The 23,547-nt window shown below is 40.6% G+C and overlaps 2 protein-coding genes across 3 annotated transcripts in view; one reads left to right on the forward strand and one right to left on the reverse strand.

Annotated features, from left to right (window-relative positions):
* Positions 1-12,663, reverse strand: part of LOC137985149 (uncharacterized) — a 27,420-nt gene extending 14,757 nt beyond the window's left edge. Inside the window, exons 1-9 of one of the 2 annotated variants that reach the window (XM_068832649.1) lie at positions 11,208-11,559; positions 7,029-8,147; positions 6,341-6,376; positions 6,037-6,146; positions 5,132-5,187; positions 4,189-4,364; positions 3,428-3,529; positions 2,132-2,238; positions 186-1,784 (exon numbers count right to left, since the gene is read on the reverse strand). In XM_068832649.1, the coding sequence (XP_068688750.1) occupies positions 186-1,784; positions 2,132-2,238; positions 3,428-3,529; positions 4,189-4,364; positions 5,132-5,187; positions 6,037-6,146; positions 6,341-6,376; positions 7,029-8,147; positions 11,208-11,310 (3,408 nt within the window). In that variant the 5' untranslated portion in view covers positions 11,311-11,559. Of the gene's footprint in view, positions 1-185; positions 1,785-2,131; positions 2,239-3,427; positions 3,530-4,188; positions 4,365-5,131; positions 5,188-6,036; positions 6,147-6,340; positions 6,377-7,028; positions 8,148-11,207; positions 11,560-12,573 lie in introns of those variants that run through there. The other variant, XM_068832650.1, reaches the window with a different exon arrangement.
* Positions 12,664-12,768: 105 nt separating this feature from the next.
* On the forward strand, positions 12,769-18,876 carry LOC137984878 (transmembrane protein 41A-like). Its single transcript, XM_068832202.1, has 5 exons — positions 12,769-12,984; positions 14,165-14,321; positions 16,087-16,248; positions 17,237-17,375; positions 18,693-18,876. Exons 1-5 carry the CDS (start codon positions 12,842-12,844, stop codon positions 18,866-18,868), a joined length of 777 nt encoding a protein of 258 aa, XP_068688303.1. The 5' UTR covers positions 12,769-12,841; the 3' UTR covers positions 18,869-18,876.
* The last annotated feature ends 4,671 nt before the right edge of the window (positions 18,877-23,547 follow it).

The raw sequence follows: 23,547 nt of genomic DNA on the forward strand, positions 1-23,547 counted from the left end.
GCTTCTCCCTGTTTTGATGGACACTTCTTTTTAAACTAATTTTCCCTTGAAGATTTCAGTTCCGAACAGACCCTCCCTGGTCTTTTTTACCTTACGCTTTCACGATTTTCGCGTCGACGTTCACCGCTGCCCTAGGCCTGCAATAAACGTACGAAGAAAAAGTCTAGTTTGATGGATGCACTTACCTTCATTTCAGTTTCTGTAATAGCCGAGACACTCGTATGAACAAATTTCTGCAAGAACTTTAACACGCCAACAGAAAGCAAGATATCTCCACCAAACATTGGTACAACGTGAGTTTCGTTCCTTTTTGATGAAGGAGACGTCGAGTCCTTCAGCTTTTTAGCTGTATGCACGGGTTTTTTATTAATTGAGCCATTCGCTCTATGTACAGAAGCGACAGCCTTTTTCTTCGGTGGCGTATTTAGTACCTTGTGAAGTGGTTTGAGTTCTTTGCTGGGTATTATTTTTTCCTTGATTTCTGTACTTTGACCCAGCGTTCGACTCGTGGGATCAGTTTCAATCGTTGCCTTGGTAGAGGCCAACACCCTCCGTGGTGTACTTTGAGTAGGCAACGCTAAAGTGGGTTTCGGAATTGGATTTACAAAGGACGGCCATCGCTCAACTGGCGCAGGATGTCCACCTGGAAAAATTCCCGGTTCCGTCCCGTATCTCAAGTTTTGAACTTGAATTGGCTGTTGCTCCGCCGGTGAAAGCACCATCCCGCGGGATTGAACGTAGGGTGACCGCTGATAACCAGCAGAAAAAGGGTTCGGGTTTTGCGGCAAGTAATTCCTTTGTCCTTGGAAATTTGAACTTGGTATCAGACCTCGATTAGCAAGGTTGTTATAGCGTGGGAGGAGCTGGGGCGCATTGTACAAGAAGGTATTTTGCCGTCGCTTCATGCCTTTGAGAGCAACATCGCGTTTCCTTCTCCTGATATTAAGTTGTTCGCTTGGATAATTTTGCCGAGGATACCCTCGGGCCCAGGCGTTTGGGTAAACAGCTCGATGACCCTGCCAGGCTTGGTTGCCTGGAAATCTGTAGGGGTAGGATCTGTAAGGATAAGGACGAAGTCGTCGATTCGGAACCTGATTCGGAGTTCGATAAACGTTACGAATCGGTGATATATTCAATGTTCTTCCAATTTGACTCGGTCCAGCCATAGCTCTACTCGATGAAGCACCATTCTGGATTCGAGACCTCGGATTAAATTCGGTTATGCCCCACGCTTTTGGTCTCTGCAAGGGCGGCGCTTGAGTGGGTACCCTGTTGCTATCTTGAAAGGGAACGCTCGATTCCGTAACAGGCATACCAACTTGCGATGCAGCCTGGGCTCTTGGAGTTGGTAAAACATGACCATCCGTTATCGGATGATTCAAATTAGTGATTCTCAAAGCATTCGTGATGTTTAATGCCGTTTTCTTTGTTTTTGAATCCGAAAACCAAACAGGACTATGATCCTCGACCTTTTGCGTCGTACCCGTGGGAATAGTTTCCGGGCTTGCCCTGGGAATTTCCGTAACCGGAAGAAAATTATCTTTCTCTTTCTTGCCCAGTTTGGAGAGTTTTTTCGCAAGGGTAGAATTGCCACGTGGCCTTGAACCTTTGCTGCTCTTCTTTGCCGCTCGGATATTCTTATGCTGATCCGCAAGCGAAGGAATCATCTCCTTGTCTCGATAGGTATCACTGAAAACCAGTTTCTCAAGACGAGTTATGATCTGCGTTGCTGTTACTTTGGCAAACGGAAGTTTTTTCGCTGCTCTGTCGGCGAGATCTTTGCTCTGTGAAATGAAGGAGCGCAAGACGCCATGTTTAAGTCGTTTTCAATAACTGACAAGTGACGAAAGCTATTTCATGATTCATTTCATTAGTTTTGCATTACTTCGCTCAATGATTGGCTTGCAAACGTCACCCCTTATTCTTGGCCAATCAGATACAAAAGCAAAATAACACGTGATCTTCTCGTGCACGTTTTCCCGCGCTTCAACCCGACTGCATTCATATTGTGTTTCTGCTAAGATTCGCCAAAATTCCTTACTTTGTCTCTTGCCTTACGTCACCCAAATCAAAATCGCTTCAAAACCAGAATAGCAATATTTTCCGATGGAAAAAAAAAACGTCGTCTTACATCTTGGTGAAGTATTTGATACGCATGGGAGACGCATTCACTGAAGTTTGGATCCTGCCAAGTTGCATTTTGAGTTTCATTTCCAGCACAAAATCTGCTGGACTTCCCTGTCAAAATAAACATGAACCATTATAGTTCACCTTTGCTCCATCAAGGACCCACCCACCTGCAGTTTTATTTTGTTCTCTGACAATGTAAATAGGATTGGCAAAGGGATTTGTATTCCATCCATGTGTTACGAGTTTTCTCTTTTGGACAATTTTTCAATTGTTCGAGAGAGGTCAAGTGTATGGACAATATCGTTATAGGACACCAATTAGAAAGCTAGCATGCACTATCTATTCTGTATTTCTTTATTAAAGAAACCTCTGATACACTGTACACGACGAGGAACTAATTTGATTTTCCTGCGCGTTTCGAAAACTATGTAGCAAGCCCCACTTTAAACTAACAGCACGGGACTGGCCGATTATATTACGAAGACTAATCGATTTGTGCGGCACCTTATCGAAGGTTTAATAGTTCTAGAAAAAAATCGTCTACTGCCGCGTCTCTCCTAGACTGCGAACGCAGACGCATTTCCGGCGGAAATACGTCTGCGTTGTTAGGCTACGTCTCTCCTCGTCAAGGCTTATTCTTGGTTTGCACATGACGTCATAGCCATCATGTTGGTGTCCCCCAGCAAAGAAACGGCGGCCATGTTGGTACCCCGACCCAACCCTCCGGAAATTGAACGCTATGTCAAGGTTTTCTTTCGTTTTCTTTGAAAAAACATGGCTGTTGATCACGTGAGTGAAAACCAAGAATAAGCTTTTTCCCATTCTCTTATTTTAGAATCTACGTTAAGGGCGGTGCCTACTATTGTCATTGCGCATACGTTCTGCACATCTCGAGATACTCTGATTTCCTATGGCTGGTGCTTCTTAATACAGGGATATTTTTGCGCGGTTTAAAACTATCCGGAAATAGTGAATCTTAGTAAGTACTCTGGGTATCCAAAGAGAAATTTGGGGGTAACCATGCATTTTTGAGAGATAATTAAGCTTTAATTTGAGAAAGAACGCCATACATTGCTTTGTATTTTAAAGCTTTTAACAAATATCATTCATCAATTATCTTTGAAAAATGCGTGGTTACCCCCAATTTTCTTTTTGGATTTCAATAACACTTGTTAAGATCTACATTTTCTGCAAAATCATAAACCGGGGCAAAAATATCTTTAATTGGTAGGCACCGTCCTTAATTGGTGTTTTAATTTTATATTATTACAAAAAACAGTAGTAATTGGAGGAATACCTTGCGCCTTTCTGGGGCATATTCGACTATCGGTTGTGTTGAACATTGCCAGCTTCCAATTGATATCGTAATCATGCTCCGGACCGCACACCAAATTTGAACCTTTAGAAAATAACAGAGTATAATTTTGATACGGATTCGAAACCGCACGTTCCAAATTAAACATTTCCTAGTGCGATTAACAAGGAACATATGCTACGTTTTGCAATATTTGAGAGAGGCTTGACCTTGTCACACAAGATGTCACATAAGATGAAAATTTCTGGAATTGCTTACACATTCCGTTTATTATTGCGAAAGAAAAGCGTCACAATTGTGGCAAAATAATCCCACACTGGTTATCATCAAATAATGTCTCGTCAATCTCTTTAGCAAACTAATGCGACGTCATGCAGAGCTCCGAGTTCCGGTTCAGTAGTTTAACCGGGAGTCGAGAGAAAACAAATGTATAGAGAACAGTCGAGAGCACTTCCACTAAAGGGCTTATTAACCTACTTGGCTTACCAAACTGCAAGCCTAACAAGTTGTGTTCTTTCAAGCAATGACACCGCGTAACGACGTCTCAGTGGTTCTGAAGCAGAAAGTCCGCGAATTATTTCTTCCACAAGGCATCGAATTTAAGCATTAGTGGTTGCCGGTGGTTAAAAAAATCGACTTTACTGCATATGCGCATATTTCGAAGCTGGCATGAGGTCGTTACTCTCGGTGCTAACGCAAAGAAATCAACGAGAAGGCGTGCGCATGTTTTCAGAACGACTTACCGCTGGACGTTACAAAGCGAAAGCCAGCTTCGCTTAATTTAAAACTAATTGGGATTCCATCGATGGAAGATTTCAACAGACCAGCTTTGACTGTAGCTATCAGCTGCTTCAGCACATCTGATACCAGCGTTTTTGGTTTTGCTGTTAATTTCAATTCAGCAACTACTGGGCTAGGCCTGGTTAAGACAAAAAAAATATGATTAAAAAGTGACAAACAATGATAAAAGCTGCACTTAAGTTTGGTTTCCACAAGGATATCAACGTAGGCTCAGATAAAATGATGCTCATCTTTGTTAAGTAAGCACGGGAAAAGTAACGTGCGCAAGCGCAGAAGACCATTTTATAGTTGTGACTCGGTGACCTGGCTTATACATGAAGGCGACGCTGCCGCTGACCGTGTGTTTAGGGGATGACGTCCACCGAAACCTCACTCGACAATTCCCTAAGGCGTGTTTTACATAATGTATATTTCCAACCATTGCTAGACTGGTACACGAAAGGAAAATCTTGGATATCAGATACAAACCTGAGAAAATAGACATTCACTTCAGAAAGTAACATTACAACGTTTAGGTATTTTGGCTCAAATAAGGAGTATTTAGTTCTAAATTCAGCTTTAAAAGAAGATTAGCCGTTTGGTGATAGCGTTGATTGTTTTCGTTAAAATTGTTACAACATTTGAAGCTTGCCTGGTAAGTCTCGTGGATCGACCGTAGAGTAAGAAACGTTCGGATAATAGTCGTCGATTGGCCTGGATCTTTTCTGTATCGAATCCGTATTTCCGCTGCACATAAAGCAGCTGCTTTATTAGGCTTGTCTCCGCTTATGTTTCACTTTCTTTACACTTATTGTGTTTATATTCCTGATGAGGTTTATTTTGTGCCAACTTGTGTCATTGTGGAATTAAGCTACGAAAGGTTATTTCAATTAAAACAAGTCCCACCTAAAGGAAATCACTTCTGGTTGCAATGAAGGAGCGTTCATAAATACCGTGCCAATCTGAGGAGAACAAAAATCCAATGTCATAGTTATGTCAATAAGAAACAACTTATTGTGACCAAAAAACATGACAAAAGCTAGGAGTCCATGATTAGGAGCGTACAATTTTACTGTATTTGTGGCACGGCGTTTTTACAGACCGAGTTACTTTTAGATTGATTTCCCCGCGAAACCAGACCTTTCCAGTCAATCACAAGTCTTGTATGAGAAATTATTACCCATGGGATTGATAATGGTCACCTGTCCAAGCCAAATCTTATTTAATAACTCGTCTAAAAATAGCTTCATCTGCGAAAATGCCGTTACATAGAGTAACTTAGTATTGGAGTTGTAAGCTCCTGGTTATGGGCTCTTGCAAAATCTTATTAAATTCTTAAATGAAGCAATACCCACTCGGTTAACTCCCGTTAATTAAAACCAGAAAAAGGACCTTTTCAATTTTACTCTCTACAAACTGAGTGAGTCGACGCATTTCCACTGGTCTCATTCCGCTGCCAATAATCCAGTAACCTAAGAGACAAGCTGGACTACCGACATTTTCCATACTTTTTAAAGTATTTTAATGGAAGTACTCGCGATAACAGGTTGAAATCAGTGCTTCGACCTTAATACTGTAGATCGAAGCTCAGCTGAGAAGTGCTATCTTCCAGTCAGCGGAAACGCTATGCTCAAGGAGAAGGTGACCTTTTTAGATTCTTCCTAAAAACTTTTCTAAATGTCAAGCAGGTCTTATGAAACAGACTTTCACACAAGAACTTGATTTCATGGAGAGGCTATTGAGATAGCCGGTGTCGTAAACATTTTTTAGGTAAATTCGCTGTACGCAAAGAGCTTTCTATGGCTACTTACCGCCACTTGAAGTTTCTCCGCCAGGTTAAGAAATTCTAGAGATTCGATGTCTCTTAGATTGTCTGTAAACACTCTGTCAGTGATTGTTAAAAACACGGTGAATTCTTTATCTGCGTGAAAAAAGCAATCGTTGTTATTGTTTTTCATAGATAGTGTGCGAGCAAAATAAAAATGTTAAATTGATTTTGTGGAAGCACACTTTGCTACATAGTAAGCAGTTGAAATAGTTTGCAAATACAGCTCAATTTTGTGGCCAAATGTTTCGTGCAATTTTTTCTCGTAGAAATCTCATTTAAACACTTACCAGTGCTCCCTTTGGCTCCAGGAATATCTTGCCTCTCTGTGGATAGAAACGCAAACAGAGTCTCGTGAGAATGACATATCTAGCAGTCGGCGTTTGCAGCAAGTTTCACACAAATCCAATTTGTAAGAGCGGTTTCAATTAAGAATCTAAAGTTATTTGGCGATTCGTTTGGTTTAATAACGTTATTTTGCTTGCCTATTGGTGAATTCGAACCTGTAAAACCCAATGAATGCGATTTGCTCGCTAGCGTTTTCCCGCCAATAACGCCGGCTACAATTATCTCTCGCGTTGTGATTGGCTCATTTGATCGACTCCTACGGTTGTGATTGGCTAAAATGATTAATATGGTATTGGTCTAGTGTCACTTTCTTGAAAAACTGATCATTTTATCTGAACATATAAATGAATGAAATCAATATCATTTAGTAAAATTTATCGTAGACTTTTTGTCGTAGAATTGAGGTGCGTAGTAACTTTCCTTTGGCATGATAAAATTTTTTTATAATCAAGAAAAGAATGCTTTGTCAAAGGCTTTCTCGCACAGATTTATGACAATGGGTAAAGTTGCCTGATGATGCAAGCCAAAGAATTTTGCTCTTGATTGTAAGTTACCCAAAAGCAATAATACCCTCTTGCGATTTGCTAAATAAGTATATCGAACAATGGCAATAAAAACAACTCAACTCACTGTCGTTCCCTAACTGTTGAGGTTTTCTTGTTAGGAGAGTAAGCTGTGAATGAATTCTTCCAGGGCTCTTTTTCACAGTTATGCACTTGTCATAACAAGCCACCGAGTAGCAGTGATCCCCCAGAAGCCACGCAACTTGACACTTCGGATTTTCACAGCATTTCTGAATACAAGAGCGCATGTCCCTTGCGCCCGCCAAGATTTGAAAATTTCCCGCCTTTTTGCCTCCCTTTAGACTCACGTCACGGAAAATAGCGCCATGCGGACACAAGCCTCTGTTTGACGACGAGGTCTTCTTGACCCTCGTTTTCGATTGGTCTGCAGAAGGCTGACGAACCACAAAGGCGATTTTTGATTCCAGTGGAGACCCATGCGCTGGAATAGTCTTGCAAAGTTCGGGCTTATAACAGTGCAATGTGTAGCAGTGATTGCTCAATAACAACGAAACATCGCACGATTTTTGAGCGCAGCAATGTTTCACACAAGCGTTCATGTCGGACACTTCACCATAGTCAGAGAAATCTCCGGATTTTAGCCCCGACCGGAATGTCACGTTGCGAAGACTTTTCGCCGCACTACAAGTGTCTGAAGTCTTTGTTGCTAAATCTGAATAAACGTTTGGTGGCATTTTTGAAATAAACTGACGAGTAGTAACCTTCGTAGGAAAGGAATTTTGGGATTCGAAATCAATGCCTCTGTCTTCGTTCTGATACGTAGATAGCAAGTGACTTTCGTATTTGTTGTCAAGTTCGTTAAAACTTATGTCTTCGCCTTTGTCCTTTCCTTTGTTATCTTCTTCAGTAATAGTCCGGTAAGTTTGGTTGCTTGTGCCTTCTTTAATTTTCCTTGAAACTAAGGTCACTGCAACCTGATGTCGGGAGAAATTCTTCTTTCTCAGCCGACACAGTTCTTCACTATGACATTTGACGTTATAACAAATATCGTCCACTGAAAATGCCAGGTCACATCCGGGATAATAACAACACAGCTGGCCACAATGATTGACGTTTTTGACTCGACCCAGTTTCCAAAACGAACCTGAAGCTGTGCCAGCGGACAAAGTTACATTGAAGACTGGTTGCTTTGGCTGACAGGTTTGCGCCATTAATGAGGCACTTTCTAGAAAATAACAGAGAGGATTTCGTTATTACTTTAAAAACCCGAACCCTGTCATGACCAGGAGCAAACAACAGCCCTATATTCCTGTCGCGGCGTTTTCACAAACCGATTTCTTTTTAGATTGAATTTCCCGCGAATGAGACTTCACAAGAAACTAACTTGACGTCATAGCATCACCAAACCGGAAGGTGGGTCAATTTTCGCTGGGTATGTGCCGCTGGCCTCTCAGAAACCCTACTCCTTTATAATCTATTTTACGGCCAATTATAGACCCTATGTAATTTTAGCTACCCCATTTAGTCACTTTCTGTTTATGCCTAAACCTCACATAAAGCCTTTTAATTGTAATTTCAAAACGGAATATAATGCGACTAGTAAATATTAAATCAACAGCGCTACAGTTCTTTCTTCAACAACTCTTTTTTACCGCGAATCTTTCCATATTTAAATCCCACTACCCAGAATTTTCGGAAACCCCAAAATCCCGACAATTTGCGACCCCATTCTAGTAACTCTGTCGGGAACTCTGTTGAAAATGCATCCCGATTATAGTCAATCCAGTCGCGAAAATACGACCCCATCCAGCGGCACATCCCCCTTACCCCATTAATAGGAAGTACCCCCCCCCTCCCGGGGGGAAAGGGGGGGAGGGGGGGCGCTTACCATTTAAACGGAATTTTTGGTGAGAAATTTTTGACAGATGGTACTGGACATTCCCCACCGAAGAAATGAGAAACGGAATGAGCCGTTCCATTTGTGAGTCCCTTTCCGAATGCCTTTACGAGTCTGGTACAAATAAATATGGCGGCCAAAGCCCGCCAAGTGAAGTGGTGTAATCCTCGCATCGGAGCCTGGTTTTAGTGGAGCAAACAAATGATACAGAAAATTCCAGTCGTTTTGGTAAAAGTGGAAAAAGAAGACAACCTTCGAAGGTTGTTCTTTTTTTTCCGGAACATTGCCGTTTGTGTCAACAGTTCCAACTGTTTTTCCACCGGAACTACGGGTTTTTTCTGACAAATGGTAAGCCCCCCGGAACTGCCTTTGCTTTTTTGTTTTGCGGAAAAAGTCGTCTAAAAATAGATCGGTCTGCAAAAATGCCGCTTAGTGTGGGAGTTGTTTACTCCAAGTCATGTGCTCCGTTTTATGACAATAATGAAAATTCACCAGACATGGGCAGAATTTATAATATTGAATCGTGAAACGCCTTAATAAAGTTTGCACCCTTTTCAAAACGGCCAGACGGATATGCACAGCGTACTATGATAACTTAACATTCTATTCATCATTCGTTTTGCCGTTTGATTTTCGAAACTGTTCACTGCAAATCAGGTTAAACGTTGTGAAGCTGCTCTTCCCTCGCTAGTCCCTTGGAAAACTCTCTATCGCAATTTGTCACCGTTGTTAAAAAGACGCCCCCTCTCTCTCTTTTTGTGCTCCAGGTGCAAAGGAGAAAATTTGAATTCCCGGAAAGTTCATTCAAAAGTTTGCCAATCATTTTTTTTTACGGCAACAAACTATATTTTAGTATTTTTAGAAATTATAAAATAGACTCTTTGTATTTGTTTTCTTTATTGTGTCATTCTACAAAGGTTTATCAAAAGCCATGCTGCCTGAAAATTGCTTACTGAGGCACTTGGCTACTGAAGCAACAATAGATTCTTTCACAGATGACAACAACTTTCAGCTAAAAAAAAAACAACTTTTGGCTAGAAAACGCTAAAAAAGGCGAAAGGCTATTTAACGACGGAACAGTGAATTTCTGGTCTGTCAAATCTAAAAATTAGATCACGAACCATTTATATTTATAACCGTAGCAATTATCTCTTAGTCAGACCCAGGAAGAACCTAAAAAGCAAACAAAACAAAATTCTGGAATGCCTTGCGGAGAAACCGAGACATACTCCATCAAGGTTGGGAAGCTTCTCTATTGTTTTAAACCGAAGCACTATCTAGAGTAAGGAAACTTGGTTTTTAGGCTAGAAATTCATTCTGTTGTTTGGCTTATTTTATTTTATTTTTTTATTACGTGATTTGTAATCAGAGACGTTAGCAGGCAAGCAAAATTTCTTTTAAAAGAAAACACGTTATTTTTGCAACAAATCATAAGTTCTCGAAAGCTCCATGGAAATTTCAACTCGTTTCGGATCAAGTAAACCAACTAGAATCGCACCTTATAGCTTTGCCCGTATCATGCATTTCCATGGATGTTCCGCAAAAAACCGTTTTTTTAAAATTATAATTTGTTCGCAAGATTTGCTTTAGTTGTCGCTTTTTCATTATACACATGTGTTCCTTAAATAAGCAAAACTGGTGATCGTATTGAATAAACGCTAAACAGTTTTTTTGTGCTTCCAATTAGAGGAAATCTCTGGTACCAGTTTAAATTAATCGTTGCAATTGAAAAGGCATCTATAGCCTTTTTGGCTGAGACTATTGGTTAACTGGCAAGCAAGAAAAACACAAGATGATAAATAAAGGTATAACGAAAGGACCTTCTGACTTAATAACTAGGTTTTTTTATTTCGGGCGCTCGGTAAATACCTCTGTTATTGCTGCCTAATTAATCTACCAGTAAGTAACGTTGCGATCTTGACAACCGCGAACGCTACGTTCAAACGCGTGGTTCACTACATGTCAACACTCAATCTTTCCTCATGTACTTATGATTGCTCGACGAAAAGTGTAATTTTTTTCTCCATGAAGGTTTCCGAAGGTTCAAAGGAATCTTGTGTTGTTTATTTTGTCACTTTGTTTTGATCACGACGAAATGTTTGTAAGATCATTACATGTTCAAAACACTGCAAGTTGAACAACTAAACCAAACGATAAAATTAATAAAATAACCAGCTGATATTCTCGGTTGAATGGGTTGTCGGCTGTAGTCATGTAGCCGGGCAAAGAACGATGACACCGGAGTCAGGGGCTCTGCGTTTTCCTCGCGGAAACATAACACGCTCCATGTCATCGCCTTGTGACCAGCCATGTTTAGGACCGGCGGTTTGTGAATCGTTAAACATAACTTGAGTTAAGAAGATAAATCAGAGGCGATTAGAGAATTACCTGACAGCCAAGCCAGAAAGGCAGCGAGAAAGTACAAATAACTTGGAAGACGAAGAGCACAGTAGAAAACAGAGGACAAAAACGCTCGGGTCGTTGTAAGCATGAAGCGGTTAAGCCCAGCTGGCGCAGACGCCAGCGACCTGGCATGAAAGCTCTCCCGAGCTGTCCGTTTGGATCCTAAATCAGTAGTGCTTCGTTGTCACTATAAACCATGGCCCTCATCACGAGGAAAGTATCTGGGAATGGAAGCGTTTGCGCTTCATTTCAAAACGCTCATTTGTCTGGACATTTTAGTGTCAAAATTTAAAAGAACGATCTAAAGCATCCATTATGTAGCATTAAATTTTCATGCGATCCATTCAAGGGTATCCTATATGATGTCATCGACCAAACACGGCAGTGAGCTCGAAAGAAAACTTAAACTCCATTGTTTCTCAGTTTTCTTAATGGAAGTCAGTGATGATTTTAGCCTTCCTGTTTTCCGCGTTGCCCGGTCAAATTGAGTTAAATTGATGCTTCGTCTTCAACAAAATACGCCGAGAGAAAGTTGTATCCACACATGCGTCATAAACCTGTCATTTACGCCTATTACCCTAGTGCTTGCTTTCGGCTAGGCATCGATGGTTTGGCTCCTCCAGGAAAACCACTTCGTTTTTACTCGAGAATACGCGTCGCCAGGGCACAAACTGACAAATAAACATGTCCGACTGCACTGGTCTTCTAACTATTTGCAACAATCTCACCCAAAGCGTTCTTTCGGACGGAGATAAGCGTACGGACCCCATCGCCATATTGACAGGTCTGGGACTTGTAACAAAGCTTTCACTCGTCCCAGAATTTCCGCGAAATTGTCCAATGCGGCGACTAGATAGTTTGCTCTTGACACAAGCAGATCACCACCTGCAAGCCTATAACCAGGCTACATCAAGAAAGATTTTACTATAGTGAAGCAAAACCGTTGAACTGACTTTTTTCCCCTTCAACAGAGGATAAGATTTTCTCATTAAATCGTGTTTTTCAGTAGCGTTTCCGAAATTGACGTCGCCGTCAGAGGCATGCATGCCTTCGCGGAATGCTCAGGGAAAAAACATATAAATCCCCAAAGCCTCAAAGTCATTTTGTACGAGTGTGTTTAAAGCCTACCTTCAACCGAGAGGATTTTCGACCGTTTGATTCACTTTGCTTAGCGTGGCAATCCAGTTGGATGAATTTCAGCTTTGGCGTGATTTACATATACGAAAATTGTTCCACTTAGCAAGGAACGCAAGAAGACCGCATGAAATATTTGATATCAGGAATTTTGAGCAGAACAAATACCTGATAACCTCTGATAATGCGAATGCCATTCGAACCAAGGACTCTTTACCTTCCATTCCCAGTAACGGGATCCCAGTTCCCAGTGGTCATATCCATTTTTCCTACCGAAAAATCAGGTCAATCCCATCTCTCATTTTACACCTTCATGACCCTCATCATTCCAGGGAACCCAGGCCTTTTTAAAGTGTTGGACAATTTGTGACTCCATACATAAACTTACGGGTTGCAAAAAATAGCCAGGTTGCAAAGCAATATGTCCGCGATTTCAGTCCTCTGTTGTCATCACATTTGAATTATTATTATTATTAACTTACAAAATGTCCAAAACAAAAAGGATATTTTTTTGCATCTTAGGGATTGCTTCCACGTTTTTTTCCGCCACTCTCTTTTTGGCATTGCTTTCAATGTTCCGACCGCCGTTCAACTCTACTTCTGCCTCAGAAGCTGTGGAAAACGGACGGTAAGATTTCGTAAGGAAAACGTTTTTGAACAGCCTGATGCATTTATATGTATGAAAGTTCAAACATATTTTGATACCAGAGCTCTATTTAACAAGCCCTTGCCATAGCCCATGAAGCAAAGCCGAATGAATAATTCTTATTCGTGGAAAAGCTAACACCCTATCCGGCTCTACAAAGATCCCTGTACATACACACTCTTTGCCAAGATTCAGGACAAGGCCCCTTTAAAATTATAAAATGGTAAAATAATCATTATGACACTTAGACAAAAAGAATGTCAAGCCAAATTTAACCCTAACAAATGTATGTTTTGGAGAGTGTTTTGCTGTTACATAGTGCATAGCCGTATGATTTTATAGTTGTATGACTGCTTGCTCACATGTTGTTTACATTCAATACCACCTTCTAAACCAAGTTTGAGGTCTTTACTGTAAGTTATGGAGCAAATTTGTGTCCCAGGCGTGATGTGCAGTGGCCACAAAAAAGAAGGATAATTACTGTCCTTTATGACGTCAGTTATCCACTGAACTGCGGGTCTGATATTGCATGTCCGTTTCCCTTCTCCATAAAACTTGGTTGTTTGCGTCCTCTCTCAGGACTTCCCACCAGCTTTTTTCGCAGCCTTCCCCGGGTCATGCACCCATCCACATGCAGAGAGCGGACCCTTCCAGTCCATAATCTCTGAGGAAATCAGTAACACAGGAAATGAAACTATTTGAAGTCAATCAGAGAGTGCAACTGCCACAAATCATTGGCAAGCATCATAATCCGAAAAACGAATACCGGTAAATCTTATTGGCTTTTTGAAATAGTTCCTTGGAAGATTCAAACAGTTTCACAAGTTTATCTCAGATAAAACAACACGAAAATCAGCAGGCCATACTGTGCTATATGGCCCCGCTTGATTAGCCAATCATAGGGTGCATACTATCTGAGAAGTATAATAAAATTATGAATGTTCCAGAATATGATGATAGAATACTGTATGTAAAATATTACATGATGGGGCTTTTACTTAAAAACACAAGTCATGTACTTAACTTTAAAACTACATGTACCATGCAGATCAATTCATGTAAGTTTTTATATTATTGTTTACCCATCTCTGTTCCAAGTGGCACAGTCATGTTTCATGATCATGTTTCTGTACAGTAATAGCCATTTTGTCCATATCACCAGCTATGACCTCCATTTTCCAAGCAATCTTGAAGACCTGAAGTCTCTAGCCAGCCTTATAAAGCAGTATAGAAAAGACAATTTTAGCTATGTGGTTTTGCTCTTCTGCAGTGCTTACTTGTATAAACAGACATTTGCTATTCCAGGATCCGTATTTATGGTATGTGCTCTCTAAGTTTTTTTCCTAAAAGCTTAACCTTAAAGTGCCCCTGTGACCAAAAAATCAATTCATATTTTTCTTTGCATTTCAAAACTATGTTAACAAAACACCAAGTGACCCACATTTTAAGCCTTGATTTCAAAAAGACACCTCTTTATTTTAACTGTAATTTTCGGACCTATTTAATGGTCTGTCATTACTAACATATTCTTGAGAGAGCTGGATCGAGGAGAAAATGACGTCAAAGACTCACTAGTTTAAGAATTCAATACGTTCACACGCTGAAATTTTAAGCTAGTGAGCCTCTGACGTCACTTTTCCCTGGATCCAACCGTCTGAGGTCCAATCGGTCAGTTTTTAACGTGAGTAATGGCGGACCGTGAAATCCAAAACTTACACTCAAAGTAAACGGCCTTTGGATAAAAATCAAAGCTCAAAATTTTGCCAGTCAGGTGTTAAGCAAACACACTTTCAAAATCTGAAGGAAAAAAGGAAGTGGTTTTTTTGATCACAGGGGCACTTTTATAACGTTTACACCCCTGAAGCTGTCTCCATTGACTAGTAAAATCATCTTGCGTTAGACAGAGTAGAATCTTGACATTTCTTGGGAGAGAAAAGAGTTGGAGAAATATCTTGCGTTTTACTTCGTATGTCTAATGCCACACAATTTTATTAATTTTGTCAACTGGGGGCACCCTAGGGTGTTTGAGGTGTCAATTAGTTCACTGTCTGAAGGAGGTGGTAGAGGACTTGCTCCCTGGAACTTTTCTGAATGTGAGGAAATCAAAACAAATATGATTTGCTACAACAAGTTACAAAATTAGAGGAGACAATTCACCTTCTTGGGGTATTATTAATTTAACTGTTATCGCCTACACTGCAGCCGCCCTTTTACCAATGTTACTAGCAATACAAAAATTGCTAAAAACTTAAACATTCAACATTGAAAGGGGGCGAGGGAGGGGGGAAGTGGGAAAGGTTGGAATCGTAGATATGGCAGGTATTGGTAGCTAGAAAAGCTGTTTTTTTTAACGGGAGTGTCTCAGCAATTTGTAACCTGTTGTAGCTTTCCAATCCAGATGCAAACATAATTACAAAGTGTGGCACTTTCTCTTAAGTTTTGAAATACCGGTAATAATTATTATTAATCTCTGAACTGGTCCTCATTGATGAGTAAGATTGTGTGCCATTAGACAGAGTAAAATCTATGAGAATCTCTCTTAGGAAGGAATTTTGGGTTAAAGGGACAGTTTTTGAGTAGACCTACAGTAGATGTTGTTAACCCATTCTGACACCCCTGAACTGACCAGCATAGACCACTTTTATAAATGGCAACCAGTTTTACATTCTTTTGTCTTTATGTTAATTAGACTCACTGCCCTCATTTTGAAACAAAAATTCTTTTGAAACTTGCTTGTCGTAACCAGGCTAGAAAGACCTATTAGCATTAAAACCAAATAATATTTTATTTGGCACCCATTATGAAAGAGTTCAATTGACGAGTAAAATCATCTGGCTTCAGACAGAGTCAAATCTGTGGGACTGCCACTAGGGTAGGGTAGGGTAGGGTGGGGACTTCCCACTCCATAGTCCTATGCCTTGGGATCGGTGGACGTTGCAGCAATAGAATAGATCTTAAAAATGCTTCTGAGAAACAAGTTAGAGTATTTTATATTTGTAAATTATTGGAATAAATACAAGGAAAAATCATTCAAGGAAACTGAATTTGTGAGAAGTTTCTGATATAATTGTTGTCTGCTTTCAGAACTTGTTAGCTGGTACTATATTTGGAATCTGGGCTGGCTTTCCTTTAGTGTGTCTCTTAACTGCCTGTGGAGCCACTTTTTGTTATCTTTTGTCCAAAGCTTTTGGCAAAGTTCTCTTGTTAGAATTTTTTCCAGAGAGACTACAGGCCTTGCAGGAGAAGGTAGGTGAACTTAAAACAGTAAAATCCACACACTTTGCTCTCTGGGTTTTGGTTCCATCTCTTGTTTTGTTAATTTTCAAAAATGGGATCCCCAAATTGACTTGGGCAGACTCACTGTGTGGGCCGAGATAGTGTTCACTCAACTATTGAGTGACAAGTTACTGTCATGTATTGTGTGACTTGATGACAGAGAGGCATTTCATGCTTGTACAGTATTTCATGTAGTAGGTGATAAGGAGGATGGGAAGAAGGGAATAAAGAAATTTAGTATAAATACACAAGTGATTATTCAAAATCATGTGCTCTCATTGGCTCGTTACCTCGGATTATCAGCCGATAATCACCTCGACGGACAAAATGGCTGCCAGTAGTCGTTTTGCCACGAAGATGATTTTGCGTTGAAATGTTTTTTTTTCTCTTTTTTGAAATAATCAGGCTCAGTGATTATCGCTGAATATTCACCTCCACTTCGTCTCGGTGAATATTCACCGATAATCACTTCTCCTTCGGCAAATAATTGTTAAATATGGTCCACTTGTTACATGTATGTTTCCTTTTGAGTTAGTTTAAGGCTAGCATTCCTCTATTTTATTTACTGGTATTACAGGAATACTACAGTAACTACATGTAACACAAGTGTAATCCCCCAGTATTTATGCCTAGCTGATTTTGGGGGAAAAATGAGAATTGTTTAAGTAAATTAAAAAAAAAACAAGACAAAACAAAAAAAATAACACAATTGGACTGGACAAGAAGCTAAATAAAATTTAATGACATTAGCTTTATAGAGTAAAAAGGAACCATGAATCACGGACCCAAAACAGTAGGTTCTTTTTTCTCCATACTTTAAAAACCAGACATTAAAGACATTAATGAATTACGCAGTTACTGGTCTCCCTCGCAGCCGAGACTACGCAGTTACATGAGATGTACTTTTTTTGAAATTACGGTAATGAAATTAATTTTGTGGTATTTTGGTTCATTTCAGGTCAAAGAGAATCTTGATAGCTTATTCTTTTTTCTATTGTTTTTACGGCTCTTTCCCATGTCACCTAACTGGTTCCTAAACATGTCATCACCTGTTTTGGATGTACCAATAGTTCAGTTCTTTTTCTCAGTGTTAATTGGTAAGCTGACCTTGTCTTTGGCGTGTAGTTGTTGGTTTTGAGCAGGTTCCAACTCAGATAGTAAATGATGCCATCATGCAAATTGCCTATTGAACTCTATTTTTATGTAACTATTTCCCCTTTTTTTCCATGAAATCAATATGGCCACTGGTCATGTGAGTGAAAACCATCAATAGGAGATGGGCATTAAAAAGTCAGCTTGTTCCCATGGCCTGACCAAAGTGTCCATCGCCGTTTTGTTCGCACGGCTTGACAACCCAATTTTCCCATGAAAGGTCGCAAATATCAGGTCAGCCTGACCAGCATCCTCGGAGACCCAGGAGCAGATCGCGGAGGCAAGGGGAAGTGTAAATGAGCGAAAGAAAATGGCGACGAAGAAAAGTATAGTCGGGCGAGAAGAGCCCCTGGGGACACGTTCTTACTACACCAGTTCCAAACAGTCAGGATAATTCTGACTACCGACTGGTGCCAGAAATTCTTTGTGTTTTTTTGCCCAATCAGAGATCAGTCGGCCGTGAAGTCGTTTTGTGTCTTCTTACACTGAAAATCACTTGATCGACATACTCGCCTGATTTTGCTCGAGGAGAAAAGTCTCAATCACAGCACAAAATGTACAGGGAATCGTTCGGAATATCAGCGGAGAAATACGCTGGACCTTTCGCAGGTATCGTTAAAGTAGCATATTTCCAACTGTGCGAGATTTCTTGAAAGATGCCCTTCCCGGTTCACCTAAAATAGCAGTGATTAATTTTGATCTAACAATTATTTTTATTCTGCCCCAATTTCCGAGGTATTTCTAGATTTCTTGCATCAATTGCTGTGGCTGAAACTTTGCTAATCTCGAGAAATTCATGATCGCACAGGCCACACTGGTATGTCGAGCACGCAGCATGCAGCATGCAGCACGACCTTATTTCAATGCGCGTTCTCCACGATCTGCCCCTGTGTCTCCGAGGATGCCTCACCAGTAAAACTGTTTTCCTCATGTAAAAAATTAATATTAATGAACCAATTTGAAATTAAATTCGTCCTGAAGTAGTTGGTCAAGGGACAATAATGTGGTCATGCGCAGAAACAACCTATACATAGCATGCAGGTAACATACTGTTTGGTGCCCTAAACAGACTGACAAACTAAGCTTTGCTTGAAGGACCAAAACAGAGTTTTGGATCGTATCTGCAACTGAGTTAAGAAATTCAAACTTAAGGCTTTTTCCACATTCGTGCTTTCTTTAATGCTGCTTTCAGTGGTTCCATCCACATTTTGTCCATCCAATTTTTTCTATCCTGCTTCCATTTTTTGTTTGTTATTTTTCAGGTCTCATGCCGTACAACTTTATATGCTGTCAAACCGGGTCTATTCTCTCACAGTTAGAGTCATTAGATGAACTTTTTACAGTCTCTGTGATCATCAAGCTTTGCGGTATCGCCCTGGTTGCTTTGCTTCCAGGTTTGATGCTAAAAAAAATTCACAATAAACCTCACAGTGATTAATAACAACATACGGTTGTTAATATTTTTTAAAACAATGGATCCGTGAGTCCCTAACCTACGAGGAGTTGGTTTTTCCAACGCTTCCCGAGAAACGTTAGATTTTCCATGGAGCATGTGCGAAGTACGTCACGCCCCACGTGACATCACATCGTCATATTTCGCGGGAAAAATACAATCTCGACCCAGACCTCTTCTCTTTTGCGCATGACTCAGGGAGAGAATAGCTCTGAGGAACCCTAAAGCAAAGTGTCTTCTCATTGGTTTTCGTGAAGAAAAATAAAAAGCGTCTCAGATTGTTACCACTGGCAATGAGCAGGCGCTGTAAGGTCCAAGTAGCCAATTTTTGGCTATAAGAACCCTACGGCGAATGTTTTCCTACATAGAGTTTCCCAGAGCTTCGGGTCATGCGCAGACATAAGATTCGAAAGAGAGTGGGGAAAAATATGGGAGCAAGCTCGCCCAAACGCAGCAGTTACGTAGCTAAACGCAAGCGCAAGCGCAAGTGCCAAAACAAGTTTAGTAACTCGTTTTACCGGATCAAATTTAATTTATTCGACCATGGCGCTGGACGGCGGCTCGCTCAAAGAAACGAACAGTTACTCACAGTAGTTTCCTCTCCCGGGAAGCATAAGAGAAACCGGCTGCTAGCAGGGTAGGGAGTTCCGTTTTTCACTTGTGGAAGGCAACCTTAGATACATGTTGCATTTTGCAACTGTTTTGTGTAATCCTGGAAACAGTTTGACAGCCTGATTGAGCATGAATCCTGGATGCGCGGAAACTTCTAGTTGTATTTTTTTTGGTTCACTTTTAATTTATTCAGCATTTTTTGTAGTTTACTTACCGATCAAAAGTGTTTCCACGTGATTCTGAGGCGTAAAACTAGATTACAGGCTTTTTCGTCGGCCAAAACTCGAACCTTAGTATTTAATCGCGAATTAGTGTTCGAGCGTACAACAGATACCAAAGGACAGAAATCAAGTGAGGCCTAATTTACACTTTAAACACCAAAGTTATTACGTCGACCAATCACAGCAGGTGCAAAGAACCTAATGAACCAATCAAAATGCATATCAATGCCGTGTAACTTGCTCAAAGCGCGGGAAAAGTCGCGCGTGCAAGACGGGATTGGATTTTGGTTTTCCTTTTCACTGGTTGATAAACTGGCGCGAGATTTATAAACCAATCACTAAGCACAGCAATTGCAATCGCGTAATAGGCCTTTTGCAACTAACGATCACATGGTACAAAATCCACCATGCTGGAGGGCAAGCTCAAATTATTCCCCCACTGGGACATTAAAACAAAGAGACCTGAACCAGTCAAGCTTGACTTGCCTTTGTTTTAATGTCCCAGTGGGGTAATAATAATGAGCTTGCCCTCCAGCATGGCGGATTTTGTACCATGTAATCGTTAATTGCAAAAGGCCTATTACTTTCGACAGTCAGTTTAAAACTTTTGATCGGCTGGTTGAGACTTTGTTGTTTGGTCGTCCTTATCAAGGAAGTTATTTTCATGAAGTGTTCTTGTTACAGCTTTTTCAAACAATGTTAAGACACAGATGGCTTCCTTGCACTTACTCCTATACAACATCGTTTCGGGTGAGGTGGGCAAACAGTCTTTAGCTGTTTTTGTCCAAGGCAAGGCCTTAAAATATTGCCTTTTGCCCCCTCCCCCCTTACGAAAAATATCGGAAAATTCCCATATCTTTCATTTTAGGCCGTTGTCCAAGCTGTTTTTTTTTTTTAGAAAAATTTCAGGATCCATGCCATATATGGTAGTTAGGGCATGTCCCGACTTCTATTTCCTACTTTCTTAAAACTCCTAGAAGTTTGCATACAGCTATTTTTGACAATTTTGCCTTGATCCTTCATTAGCAAAATCTTGGAAAATCATGGTTTTGACACTGTTGAAAAGCTTGCCATTTCTTTTATTCTTGGCCATTTTAGGTTCGTCCCTCTCGTGGGAAGGGGCGAGGCTAAAACGACTGCGAAGGAGGCTATTTTCTACGTTGTTTTGCACACAAAAACTTCGATTAGGCAAAAATCGGAGATTTATTTCCTAGAAGCTTGCCCATGAAATCGGCCATTTTTGTCTTGTTCCCCCCTTAACAAAATCTGGGAAAAATCGATTTCTCACACTTACGTAAAACTTGCCACATCTTTGGTTCTAGGCCGTTTTCCAAACTGCTTCTTGTATAGGAAAATTCTAGGGTTCTTGGACATTCAGTGCATACTAATGGGACTTGATCCCAAATCACTTGACTTAAGCTCGATTTCTTTCCTATTATCAGCAGTTATCTGGCAACCTCTTAAAGGAGAGAGTATTCAGGATAAGAAAATTTCCGAGCTTTTATAACACGCAAATGCACATTCTCTTCGCTTTTGTTTTGGTCAGCACCAAGAACACGGACTCTGCCAATGTTGTATCCAGAGTCCACGGGCTTTTTGGTCAGCGGGTGAGCGCCCGGAGAGACTGTGGGATAATGGACTCCATTTTCCCAGAAAACGTGGGGTTTCGGTCTAATTGCGCATGCTTGAGTTTAAAACGGAAACTGAAAACAGTAGGAAATAAATGATGACTCAAAGCTACTGAAAGTGTTCGAGAAACAAAACTTTAGGCTTACACACCAAAAAGACACTGGTTTCTTTTCAAGGAGAAATGTTCATTGGCTTGCTGTAAGAGCGAGTGAAAGATAAAAACATCTGACACTTTCCGTAGGTGTGGAAACGACTTCAATATCCTCTTCTACTACATTTTTCTGTTTTCGTTCGACAAGACCTTCTTCCAAGGATCCTCTCAAAGAGACTGTGTAGTGTTTTCCACGGTCACTGCTGCTGCTTTGGAAAAGTAGTACTTTTCCAACAGCAGCTGCAATTTGTTTCTGAGGTGCTTTAAGTTACGGGAAAACAGCGACGGTAGAAAAAAAAACAGACAGTACTGAAACTAGTTCAGATTTCGAAGTTGGTCGTGGTACTTCTTCATATTATTTACGGACTTCCTGTCTGACTGCCACTGTCATGCAAGCGACCAATCAAAGCCAATGTTCAAGTCCATTATCCCAGAGTACCTCTGGGCGCTCACCCGCCGACCAAAAAGCCCGAGAACTCTGGGTACGAGATTGGGACTGCCGGTCACAGCCAAAATACGCGCAGTCGCGCTAATTGTATAATGTTGTAACCGTTGACAACCGTTATTGTTTCAAATTTATGAGAATGCGCAGAAGAGCCGGAAGTCCGTGATTCGCGGACTTCTGCTTTGTTTTGGGCAGCCAGAGTCCGCGTGCTTGGTGCTGACCAAAAGAAAAGCGGGCTCTGGGGTCGAGAATAATAAAGGTGATTCGACAACCGGAAATACGACCGCCAGCTTTCGAAGGCTAGGAAGAAAGAGGCTTTAAGATTGGTCCTGGCTTATATGGGGTGCAAAAAAGACAAACTAACAAATCGAATCACGTCACATCGCAGCCGACGTTAAAGAGGTTAATCTTTGTCGTATATATATGTAAGTTGTCTTAATAATTGAGACATTTATTTCACTTTCAATTCTCGTATTTTCGAATTCCAATAATACACTTTGTTTACCCCCCAAAATTTGCATAAACTATTGTTTTCAAATGCTCTTAAGCTTGGGGACACTGCATATTCCCAAGAGCATTTGAAAACAATGGTTTATGCAAAATTTGGGGGGCAAACAAAGTGTAGTATGGGGAATTCGAAAATAGAGAATGATTTCTGACTCAGCCGATAGACTCTTTGCATAAATGGCGCCTAAATTTGAATAACAATACCTTGTAAAATCCTTATCCTCGTACTTATGTTTCTAGACAAAGGATTTTTCACATGAATGTGAGGCCTATGATGTACATTGCCATTTATGCAAAGGGTCTATAGGGCAATAAAGCCAGTGTTAACCCGTTCATTCCGAAGACTGAGACGTTCATTCTCCTAACTAGTACCATTGTGATAGATGTCTTTGTTGGGTGGTCATGAGAATTTGGTGTTACATTATTTTCATTCTCAATACCTGCCTCACTGATATTTCATTGAAATTGTGAGGAGAATTTACCTGCTGACCAGCTCAGATCGAAAAGCAATAAAAAGGAAACTAATTTTCTGCTAATTGTTTTGGTTCAATGAAGTTTATTTATCGCCGTGAACTTTGTTCACTAAACAAGCTGGTGATTGAGCCTCATCATCGGCAAAGCCCAATTAATAAAACGCATCAAGAACAAGGAAAGTATGAGTCGCCGCAAAGAGTTTGTTTCGTGACTTTTGCGTCGCCTTTGGAAACTTTTTCTTTGAAATTGCATTTAAACTTCTCTGGGTCCTGATGAGCCGCGCCTGTAACGTAATCCTGCATTTTGGCTTCAGGCCAACGGTCATGCATGAAGCTGAAGAAATTTTGCGTCAATGAAAAGACGTCTTTTTACCCATTTTCCGCTATCGTCTTTCACCTCATTCCAAGTTAGTTTTTCCGCCAAATATCATGGAACGATACGGTTCTTTGTACACCAGATTTACATCAGCAATAAAACCTTCCGCAGAAAATCGACAGAAGCGTAACTTGACGTATACAACCAGGAAATAACATTCGCGATCTTGGACCTCTTCGACATGTCGGCTATGATTAAGTATTTGTTTCGTCGGTACCCGAGGACGAATTGTGTCCAATTTGCAGCAGCC

The sequence above is a fragment of the Montipora foliosa genome, chromosome 14, assembly GCF_036669935.1.
Source record: "Montipora foliosa isolate CH-2021 chromosome 14, ASM3666993v2, whole genome shotgun sequence".
Classification (NCBI taxonomy): Eukaryota; Metazoa; Cnidaria; class Anthozoa; order Scleractinia; family Acroporidae; genus Montipora; species Montipora foliosa.

Bases quoted from the DNA above. Each gene is read 5' to 3' on its own strand.
- LOC137984878 (XM_068832202.1), top strand. From the start codon at position 12,842: ATGTCCAAAACAAAAAGGATATTTTTTTGCATCTTAGGGATTGCTTCC. The intron at 12,985-14,164 runs GTAAGATTTCGT...CCATATCACCAG, and splicing joins GAAGCTGTGGAAAACGGACG to CTATGACCTCCATTTTCCAA. The intron at 16,249-17,236 runs GTAGGTGAACTT...GGTTCATTTCAG, and splicing joins TACAGGCCTTGCAGGAGAAG to GTCAAAGAGAATCTTGATAG.